This window comes from Chanos chanos, chromosome 2 (genome assembly GCF_902362185.1).
Source record: "Chanos chanos chromosome 2, fChaCha1.1, whole genome shotgun sequence".
NCBI lineage: Eukaryota > Metazoa > Chordata > Actinopteri > Gonorynchiformes > Chanidae > Chanos > Chanos chanos.
The window spans coordinates 30,891,191-30,903,369 of NC_044496.1; the positions used below are offsets into that span (position 1 = coordinate 30,891,191).

Here is a 12,179-nt window from a genome sequence, read left to right on the forward strand (position 1 = left end):
GTGATTGATTATCTTACTGACCATGGATGGCATGACAAAGTTGTATCTTTTACTTTTGGTTTTTAAGCGCCCCCCCCCCCCCCCCCCCCCCCACTCCCACTCCCCCCCAAAAAAGATTTTTCACTTTTTCAGCCATTTGACTCTCAATACTAAATGTTAACAACTGAAAACAGTGGTATATACTAAAGGAAAATGTTCTAATGATTTTTCATTCCAAGAAGGCAGTTATCACAATAGGCTCATATGTAGTGAGTGCAAACTTCACCTGAAATTAGCCTGAGACCTTTATTAGCATGGGCTTTATTGAAAATGTGCTGGCCACGGTGTCACCAGTGCTGAATTTGAAAAACACTGCCCCTCACCCGCTCTGCTCTCTGCTGCATCCTGTCCACGCCTGACGAACCAACCCCCCCACAGCCTGCTCCGCAGGTCCCCACTCCCTTGAGTGGACTTACTTTAGACTGATTGGGACTTTTATTTTATTTGTTCTCTTCAGGATGAGAGCAGTTTGTTTTGACATCATCAGAAAGTTGTTTTTTTCCCCCTAGTGTCTCCTATAGCAAGTTAAATAAAATAGTGCATTCTCCCCTTAAACATTTCCCATGTCTCTTCCACATAACATCCACTAAGCCAGGGTCATAAGACCACAGTATTGACAAATGAATGGCAATGAACCAAACATCATAGTTCAGTTCACTTCCCTCTAAACCAGTGAAATCAAGACAAATGATGCCCTTTAGAATCGTAAAGGTTCTTTATTACTTCATGTACATCAATCTACATACACAATATTTAACACTGAATGAAAAGTTGCTCATATAAAATTGTTTTGTAAAATACTTAAAATGGCTATGCAAATATATTTGTATAAAATCAACAGATAGCTGCTTTATAAAAATGTTTACCATGCACCGTGTGAAGTCTTTCTGAAAAATAAACAATGGTAAAAAGGGAATTATAAAGGTCATGGCCATGCCCTGCCTCAGATAACAAATGGTGAAACCCTGGGCCTGACTGTCCTTGGGCTTAGGACCCTGCAAAAGGCATTAGCTCAAACAAAGCTAATAACACAGCCAATAACACAGCCAGAGACTGCTCAGTGTGTTTTTCAGCCAGTCATGGACTTTGTTATTGGTTTTCCCACACACTAAATCCTCTCAAATATCCTATGAGTAAATCTAGACCTCTGTGTAATTCCTGGCAAACAAAAAACAAACAAACACCAAAACTAGATTACATTGTATAAACTGATGTAGTCCTAATAAATGAAACAGTTTAACGAAGCGTTACACATATCATTTAGACACTGGGTTTGGAATGACACACAGTTCAAAAGCAATAAACAGTAAAAAAAAACCAAAAAGAGCTTTTGAATTTGCGTCATTTGATGAACTGAAACCTTAAGACAGAGTGGTATAATCATTAGTATGGATTGCTTTTTGGTTTAGATTACAACAGTAACTTGAGTTTCCCAGTAAAAGTCCTTGGCTAAGTCATTTTTTCTTTTTTTACCGAACTGAAGCAAAACGACATCAAGCACACTTCAGATTGACACTGTCTGTATGTGCTCGGCTAACTGACAACAAAACCACTCTGTAAATAAGCTTTGGATGTGAGGTGAAAGTGGTCATGATTCAGTGGCCATATTCCGTTGTATGTGATGACCAACGAGCTACGATACTGTGCACTGATCAAATCTGTCGCTCTTCATTTGATCAAACATTCAGAGCAAATTCCCATAAAAATCACTTATATGAGAGATTAAAGTGTTCTATGTATATGCAAGTTTAGTAAATTCATTCGCTATATTTCCAGGACTTAGTACTACACTTGGAACAGTGGAATACAGTGAAATGAAATTATGAAAAATATGATCCCTGGCTGCTATCTGACATATAGTGTTCCTTACAAATCGTACAATTTATGAAGCTCTCACATATTTCTTCCTATTTAAGAAATATTTAGGACATTTAGATGAAACTAAAATATAAAAAAGCCCTTAAAAAAGAAAAGAATAAATCACATTGGGCCGAGTTCCCAAAGTGGCACAGTCTGGTGTATACATTCATGGCCAGCAAAAGTGTGTTGTGGTATTGTGTTGTGCAAGTGTGTTGAGTTGTACCACTAAATCCTTTGCTACAGTGAAATATACGACATGGATAGTGCCAGCTGAGGTCATTTTAACATGTTTGATTTGAGGTCACAGCTTGATTCTGTGGTAATATGTATGAAGTGACACTAAAAGCACAGAACAGGTCAGATCTTGACAAAGTAAACATTACTTTCAAAACATCATACTTTATAGCAGGTCTTTGCGTTTTTATGAAAGTAAAAACGCTTTAATTTATGAGTGTTTCATCATAAGCTGACATCCTAATTCTTGAAAGCAATGTTGAATTTCCGTTGGTGTGATTTTTGAGGGACATGCAATTAACTGATATTCTTACTTTTTTTAAGAGAAAATGCATACTCCAGCCAAACAGGCACATAATCTTATAATGACTCAAGTACTCTGATTGTTACCATATAAGTTAAAAAGTAACAAGCTTGCACAGACTGAGCTTGACACAGTTCAAGTCTTTTGGGGAATGTGTAGCCGCCTCAATCTGAAATGACTCAAATAAAGATGAGGAGGATGTTCAGTTCTACATTGTGAAAATGCTGAACATCTCTTTATTTGGAACAGGTTAAGTTAAGCTCCTAAAGAGTGCCAAAAAAGCTTAATGCATATTTCAAACCTTTCCTTTAAGTAATTGCATACTGAAGTTTTACATAGTCATTTCTCCAACATGAGTGACACTATCTACTTTTTATGTCATGTGCCTATGAACAACCTAATGTGAGAGTCTGACGACAAATTGAGATTTGGGGACATTTGTGTTTGACCAACAAAGAGGAGAATAGAGGGTTTGGGTATCTGATATAAAACATTCATTCTTATTATGGTTTTCACTAGCTGTGAGCCAGTTTTTACAATCACATTCGTGAATTCTCTGTCTGACCCTAGATAGTGCTTTTTCATCAGACACAGGGCAGAGTTGCTGTGTTTGCAGCACCCAGCTGTCCCACTGCCAGCATCAGAATGTCCTTCTTTTCCTTGTAGAAACGTAACTCCCGTCCAGCCAGCCGTGCCTCCTCCAGCTCCCGCTCTGTGGCTGCCAGCTCTCGGCCGATGGTTCCCGCCACACTCTGCTCTCGGTTGGCCCAGTCTGCAGCCATCTGCGTCCGCATGTCATCATCTAGTGCCCGGTGGGAGTAATGGGCCAGCACTTCCTGTTTAAAAAAACAAAACACAAATTTCTGACATTAACATGTGAACATTGCAAGGGACACAACAACTCCTGAAGGCAAGATATCTGCTTGGATTTTAACTGATCTTTGTTTGTCAGTTTTACTCAAAATGACTGAAGCAGTAGAGTTGTGTGTCCCACTGAGATTAGGGGGGTGAAAGCTGCATGTGTATCACTGCCCAAAATGAACAGATTCTCCATAGTCAACTGCATATTTAAACATATTTAATTAAGATTTTAGTAAATTTGTTTACTTATTTCTAGTCAAAATGTATGAAAACAGTTTTAAAGGGGATCATGTTATATGATCAAACATGTATCATGCTCATTGAGAGTGAAAGGATAAATATGTCACAATCTAGTGAATCAGCTGTAACCCTGGTGAACTGGGGGTCATTTCTAAGAGAGTGAGACAGTGAGTTGTCTGACCTGACGGGAGCACTGTCGCTCTCTCATGGCCTTAAGGCTTCCATTCCAGTGCAGCAGCTGGAAAACGGTCATCAGTTCCTAAAACACAGTCCACATTAATGAGAGAAATGTACCTGCGGACAGACGGACACAGCCTCGATCCAGCAACGACGGGGGAAACATGTGCAAATATGAAACTTCACACCTTCAGTTCCAAAGATCTCATTTCATTTTTGTCAGACCACAGTATTTTGCCACATGGCTAGAGGATCCTGGGAGAATTTGTGAAGGCTTCTTCCCTTCACACCATACAGACACAGTCTGTCCAGTCTCTGTAATAACTGTCCGTAAATGATTGTCTCTCTGTGGCTGTTTTGCTGAGTCAACAGGTTTGGAAGGGCAACCTGATCTAGACACTCTCCGCGGCACAATGCCGTTCTCCACTTCTAAAAAATCCTGTTAGTGGTGCTCCAAGCATATTCAAAGCCATCATTTCCTCTCCAATCCTCCATCTGTGCTAGTGCTTGAATTTGTTTTTGAATTGTCTTGAAACAACTGTGTTAGTCATAATCATAATAGTCATAATCTACCTTTAAGTACATTAGAATACCTGCAAATATATGACTGGAACTAATCAAGTTCACCCCTTTCTGGAGAGAGGAAAAAAATAAATGTCTACTGCAATATCCACTCACCTCTCTGATTTTCAACCAGGGCACTGTGAGAGAGGATGTGTCAACAAACAAATCAAAACTACACTGTCCATCCTACATTGTAACTGCAGACTAGATAATATTGGAATTCCATATTTAATAGAAATCTTTTGGCTCAAGCAGAAGATCACATTGATGAAGTTTTTAACTATGTTGCTATTTCATCTGTTACGTGAAAAATGCCTCAGATAATCAGTTTGCATAAGTCAGAAATCATGGACTCGATGATGGAGCTAATCTGAGTTGTTTACACACCATTCTGCAATTGATACTGGACTCATACATGATGTTAGATATTTTACTGGAATCACATGTTAGTGGAATCATATGTTGGTGGACGAACCTGGAATTCAAGCATGGACTTCCCCTTGTTTGATTCGAGCATGAAGCGGAATGCCCCAATGCCAGTGTTGGGATTATCTGCTTCCTCTCTGTTTCCCTGCCATTTAAAAAAACACGAAAATCAAAGATTGTTCTGAATGATATCACTGAGGACCTCTATGTATACAGTCACCTGAAGGACATGAGTAATGATAAATTCAACCCAAATGAGCCAAACTGTTATTTCAGCTGTATGTAACATTTACATTTACAGACTGTAGGCAAGAAAATGACACAGCGAACATGTCTTAAAAACACAAAGAAACTTTATCACACATTGAAAATCATGGCACACTTTAACAATGTCTTCCAAAAATTAAGTCAGTAAACAAACAAAACAGTAATGTTTATCAGTGACATCTGTGATAAAAGTAACTCATGTGAAGATCCAAGCAATAAAAACACCGTAATTAGAAATGTAATGGAAAACCTACAAACATGTTCTCATTTAAGCATAAGCTGGAAGTGATGTGCTGTACTCACATTGAAGGAAGCCAGTGCTTCACACACACTCTTCTCTATAAACTCCTCTGTGATACGCCGGGAGGGATGCTCATTGAACACTGAATTCATCAAAGCAATCTTTGCTGCACTTCGTCTGGCTTCAGCTTTTGTTGGACAGAACTGGTAAGGTCAGAAATATTGCATTATTAAAATGTAAAAATAATTTATTAAACAGAAGTTCTAAACTGGCAGAAGCAAAAATTTCACCACATCTCTTAACACGATCCTTTGTAAAGACAAATACATATTTTATGTTGTTTTGTAATGTATGCGTTTGGTATATTTTTAACAGTAGTGGAAGTTTTGTCTTTTAAGGGTTCTTTTACAACCACCACAGCCTCTGCTGGTAAATGATGTGTGTGACAGCTGCAGAAAGTATGGGTAACATTTACTCCAATGTCATTTACCTGTATCAGTTTGTGTCATACTGTGCACTGTGGCATTTTGTGCTCCTCTGGAAGGCATCTACATTGTTTTCTAAACCACACTGCAAAACTTTGTCAAGTGAGAAGAGGCAAATGTGTTATATGGCAAACTGACAAATGTACACATCTTAAATGTACCCTGCTCACCTGAAAACTTCCAAAACAGCTGCCACCTGGAAGACAAACGTAGCAAACATAGGGCGCGCTGTTGGATGGGACCATCTCATACACAACCAATGCCCCGTTCCTTAGGTCAGCACCACGAGATTGTTTCATTTGCCAGAACTCCTGCAAAGCCTCCACCACATTCACTGTCAGACAAGAGCACATCATGTCATCATACCTCCAAACCTCTTCAATCAGTTCCCATGCTTCACAGCCAAAATGTCCTCTGGACTCTACTGAATGACAGAATGAGCCACAAAAGCCCACTGAATCAGTCCACTACTGCATAACAGACATATAAACTCAAAATGCATTGTCTAAGGAGTCCCACTCAGGGTCATGCTGTCAGGATAAAGACAAAGTTTTGAGTGATTTGCATTTGAACACCATCATGAGCAATGTGCGTATCTGGTGATTTCCTGTGGGAGATCAGATATGAGCAAGGTGACTCACAGTGTGAGGCTCAGAGTGTTGGATGATAAGGTAGAGAGAAGTGCGTTTGCACAAAACACTCCGGATGAGAAGACTAACGCCAGCAGGACCATCAAACGAACTGAAACCATACAGGTGAGTTCACTGACTGCCAAGTGCTGTGAGCATCATCCTGACTGATTAATGTCATTTAAAATGTTGGTAAATGACCTGGAGAGGAGGGGTGTGATTTCACATTCAGACTCATTTTTACCTCACACTAAACACAGCTGAGGAAAAAAATAAATGTCTACTGCAATATCCACTCACCTTTCTCAATTCATTAACAATAAATAACAATAAAAACAATCAAAGAGTGCCTTTCTCTGTTAACTGTCTAATTAAGCCTTCTACATCTATCCTTTGCCATGTTTTTCTCAAAAAAACAAAAAGAAAAAAAAGAAAACAAATTAAGTCCATTTTTAAGCCTACTTAAGGGACAAGATTTCAACTGTCAACTAAAGCCAAGGGGTTTAAGGACATGCTGTTGTACTTTGGAGGACTCAGAAATGACGAGAAAGGTTTTATCACGGCCATAATCCTACACTTGTTATCTAGGTTCTATCCTTGCTAGCTTTTATAACTGTCTGTCAGAGAAACCATTAGCAATAACAGAGGACCTGTCTACAGGCACAATCCCTCAATGGCTGCTGTGAGAATACAGAACACAGTGCAGAAAAAAATGAAAGTAAACCCAAATAAATAACATAATAATGAAAATAATATTAATTATAAATCAGGGGTGTAATGTTTTGAATGGAAACCAAAAACCATGGGTCTTTCAGTTCATGGTAAATGTGCAATAAACTGTGAACTTTTTCTTTACTTCAGCTTTCACAGATAATTTTTTTGTTAATCATGATTGGAAACCAATATGCCTTTTTTTTAATTTGTCATGGCAAAATCATACATGCACCATGCTTATAAGACATGTCTATGACTGTAACGATACTACAGTTTACAGCCTGATAAATATTCAGAAGTATAAGTAAAAATATTAAATAAATACACTGGGTGTCTGATATTCCAACAGGGTTAGGGGCCACAGCTTGCTGAGGTGGGGAGGTGGGTGGGGTCACACTGTGTTAAACTAAATTGATGTTTGACAACTCTTGCCTCATTAGACTAATTTTGCATTACAGTACTGAACACCAACAGTTGTCAAAGTAGTGAATGATTTTAATTAAAAAAAAAAAAAACTCTCTTTAATCTTTTTTTTCTCAGCTCAGTGCAGCCTTTGATTTGGCCGACCATGACAGACTAGGAGACACTGCAGACCACTGGGTACTACAAATTACTGATCATTCCGGATCACGTGATGGGCATGAAAACTGGAATGTGCCATTCACTTTTGCTTTCCCTTCTTCTTAGTTGTAATATGTTTTAGATATTGTACAACCAAGTTTTCCCTTCTCCTGACATGTAAAAAAAAGACATTGTACTTTTGTACAACTTTTGTATAACCTCTAATCTTAATAAAGATGACTGATTCACAGTCCTAAAACAGGATGGGAATCCACAGTTTTGTAAACCCCTGACAGTCTCCAAAACATCCCACGATTCCTATGTGAATCAAGTACGAACTGTCACTGATTTACATTCGACAAAATTGTAAACAAGCAGTGATGCCATGCTTTTATCTAGATGTACTAGGCACAGGATGTAATCTTCGTTCCTCCCAGTAACGTTTTTGCAGTTCACTGCTCTTGAAAGAAGAATTCACAGACGACTAAAAAACTGCGATTGCATTTCTCTAATAAAACCCTGCGGCCAGTTTTAAATATAACAAACTAAAACGGAAGCCCAGTAGCCCTTGCTGGACAGTGGGATTTAAGGATCTTGTGGAGACGCGAAACAAGTTGTTAAAAAATCTCTGTTAAAAAGCGGTGAAACAAGAAATTACGGGCAATCGGATACACTGTTTGAGGCCGACATCCTAGCCGGCGTGTCTGATGCCTGAAGTTGAACTCAAATTACTTTTAGTTTAGTTACCAGGAACATAAGTGCAGGCTCACAAAATGTGAACTAAAGTTGAAGTAAATGCATGGCTTTGATCTACTCAGAGAAAAAGCGGGGATAAACTAGCTGAAATGTTTAACCATTATGCTAATTACAAATCAGTGCTCTAATTCGAGACATTTTTGTGCTTGCATTTAAATGTGAGTCAGGAGTAAAAAAAAAAAAAAAAAGCCAACTATAAACTGATCAGTTTTATTTCTCCAACATACCTCTACCATAACCTTGCGTGTGCTTTGCAAAACTCCTCACAACTGCATCAACAGCCTCTCTCAACACTGCAGGGTTTGTAGGATTATTTGATCCCTGACTCGCCATTGCTGTTGCCCCAGTGCCAGGATTCCCCATGATGCCAACCCCGAGGCTATGGAGCTGAAGTGGCGGCGGGGGTGGAGGTGGCCCCGGAGAGACAGAAACACTCATTTGCGCAATTTGAGACGTGGTAGCGTGACCGGTAACCCCAGGCCTCAAGGAAGACCGAAGAGTGCCTGTTGGGGTGGCTCCATATCCGATTCCTGGCTGAAGACGTTGAGGGCGTAGTGATTCCATTGTCTTCAGAACTAACTCAAACGCGAAGGAAAACGCGAAGGAATAAAACACGAATTGCCGTGATTCAGTCGCCGATTATAGTGTGAGCAGATGTTTACTCATGCTGAATATGCCCTGTAATGCGGTAACAAATTACTATTGTGTTTGCTTCGCCTAGGGTCAGTTCAACAAACAGTACATTCCGTTAGAATTCGTCCATATAATAAAGCTCTCCTGTCTGCTGGAGGGGCGGAGAAAACGTCATAACAGCGATAAACTGGATTTCAGGGTTGCCAGGTTGGTGTCAAAGGCACCAAACAAACACAAAAAGCAAAAAATAAGGCACTTCAACCATGCTAAAATATTTGATGACCAGGACCTTTTAAACAGAAAGGCAAATTTCGAAATAACGAAAATCAAATCTAAAGCTGAGAAAACACAACGGCGAAAGACAAACACGGAGACATTTGAAATTTACAAACCAAAAGAATTCCGCGAATACAAATGAAGAATACAATTCAAAAAACAAATTATGAGGCAGTCAGTGTCGACAATAGAACAGCGCTGACAATGTCGAACGAATACAGAGAATGCGTTTGTGCAGTGCTTGAGACCGAGACTTGGTGAAACTGTTTTCAGATATGCTGAGGGGTATTGGAGGTTAGCTAATCATGACGCCTCCCCAGATAGCAAACAATCACTGAAATGATGTTAAATCAACATTCCGCTGTCAACGTTAAGTTCATTGAATCAATGTCGAACTCTGATGTTGATTCTTCATCACTTTTGCACCCTCGGTTTATATTGAGACAATGTTGAAATTATAACTAAAGATCATCGGGACTTCAATGGTATTTCAACCGAAATTAAACCATAGCAAATTACTATTACTACTTAAAAATATTGAGAAAGAAATATGTCCTGCTTTATCTACAGCCAGGATGTTATTAAATATATTTATAGCCTTATATCACTAAACATTAGGTTTTATCTATATGTAAATGACAATGGACAACTTTATATCAGTTAAATAACAAGTTTATTAAAAGCAAGTTTATTTTAATTTAATTCTTTGCGTCTTCACTTCTGCGCTGTCGGTCGTCCATCCCCCCCCCCGTCTGAAGTCAGGGTATCTAACACAGAAAACAGAGGATATTATTGACAACAGTGTCAATAATATGTGATCGATACCATTTCATAATGACTTCATAGCACAATATCCGAGCTCCATCAGTAACTTAGTAGGATAATTTCGCTAGCATAAAAGCAAAATGCTAACTTTGTCGTCGGAAGAAAGAATCCTGCACTGAGGACTGTAATTCATGAAAATAGCGTGTATTTTATCTTTGATCAGATTTTGAGTTGTCTCCGAAATATATGCATGCCTCTCTCTTCCCCTCAGCTCGTCCTAGCCAACGCTATCCTGTCATCTAATGCTAACATGAAATGCTAAGTTATCAGTTGCGTTAGCGAGCTAATTTAACGCATCTGCATCTCTGTCTTGACATTTTGACAGTAAAACATCCAAAATATTTTATTTAATTTATAGCTACTGTTGGAGAAATGAGAGAAGGCCTCTAAGATGAGAGAAGGCCTCTGTAAGTTGAAAGTCAACAAAAGAAGGCCTCGGCGTACAAAAAAAGGGAATATGCAGGGATAGCAAAAACATGAACGCAAAATAAAAAGGGTAAAATCTAGGATAGTGATAAGAAAACATAAGCAATGGTCGGGATGCAGCTGCTTCAGCATCCGTTTTGCATGGGCTAGCCCAACGCTTGATAATTAACATCTGCATTAAGGGTAAAGTGTCTGGGGTGAAATTGGGGACATGGTTGGGTATTCGAGCTAAACTGAGGACACGGTTGAAAATGATTTTTTATTCAACCAAATAAGGACACTCCGGAAATAATGGCGTATGGAATAATGAATTCTGGGTAAATCTGGGGAAATTTCTGGAAGCAAATGGGTTGGACAATGCAAAACACCGATGATGTAAGGGGTGTTACCATACAACCGTTTATTGGTTACATAGGTTTAGCATGCAGATAAAATTTTAGATACAAGGGCATGATTTTCTGTATTATATTCAGTCACTCCCTGGGACCTGACTCAGTTTGTTGTATTTTGCTCACTGCTGAATGCAATAAACTTACACTGCATCGGACTCCTGAAGACTTTGACTGCTTTTTGAAACGTAGACTTTATTTTTAAAAGAAGAAGAACTCAGCATAAGAAGTACAGCATTTAGTGTGGAGAAGGGACTCGGTCTTATCTGGCCCAGACCTGGGAGTCTCTCCCACACTACCAGGAAAAACCTGCAGTAAACCAAGGTTAGCTAACTGACTAAATTAACTTAGTGTAAATTATGTCTAAATTAGTGTAAATTATGTCTAAATTATAATAATGACTATTGTGACAGGCACGAATGTATGACGGAATATAATGTTAGACAATGTAATAAGCTATAAATGTTTACGAATATTCAATTTGGTACAATTCAATCAAACATTAGATAAATAAATGCATGCTTACCTGATATGGATTCATAAATGAGATGTGTGAGGTGACGTTGGTGTTCCACACAATGGTCTCCCGGTCGACTATAATTCGATGACTTCTCGATCATATTGGTCAACCAGAAAGCTTTTCAATGTCGCATCATCATTTCCCGGTCAGCTATAAATTGATTACTTTTCAACATCATTGTCGTTACGTGGTCAACTACAAATCGATGCTGAATCATTTATAATCAGAACAACTATAAATCAATGTTATTCCATGGAACATCACTGTCATCAACATTACTATACTGTCAGTTTCATTGGTACTGTAATGGTCATCCAACATTTACTATGTGATTACGTCACATGTTCTTAAGTTTTATTATTTTTATCATGTGATTGTGTGAGCAATTATATTATTATTATTATGCTCAATTTTGGCGCCGCTTCTCCTCCCGCAGTGTTCATGATATTGATTCCATTCAACCAGTAACAGGTCCGTCCTAATGCCTAGTAGTGAGCTTGTATACAGTTAATTGATCGGTCCACTAGTTGTTTTTTTTTTTAATTGCCATTTTTAATAGTATTTTACCCCATTTTTAATGCACCTGAGCGACACTAGGACCCAGCTGAAAACCATGACGAACACATCGTTTAGCTCGCACTGCGTGAAAAGTGGTGTATTCAGAAATATCCGGACAAAGTATACTTCCGCCAAACCTGCTGTTTGCCGGAGGTATTCGGATGCCCGAATACAGCTGTTAGACGGAGGTTTTC

At 38.8% G+C, this 12,179-nt stretch overlaps 1 protein-coding gene across 1 annotated transcript; it reads right to left on the bottom strand.

Annotated features, from left to right (window-relative positions):
* Positions 1–832: 832 nt before the first annotated feature.
* On the bottom strand, positions 833–9,138 carry lix1l (limb and CNS expressed 1 like). Its single transcript, XM_030766248.1, has 6 exons — positions 8,586–9,138; positions 5,869–6,032; positions 5,276–5,416; positions 4,755–4,850; positions 3,720–3,797; positions 833–3,273 (listed from the first exon to the last, which is right to left on the bottom strand). The coding sequence occupies exons 1-6, from the start codon at positions 8,920–8,922 to the stop codon at positions 3,022–3,024; spliced, it is 1,068 nt and encodes a 355-aa protein (XP_030622108.1). The 5' UTR covers positions 8,923–9,138; the 3' UTR covers positions 833–3,021.
* Positions 9,139–12,179: the final 3,041 nt, after the last annotated feature.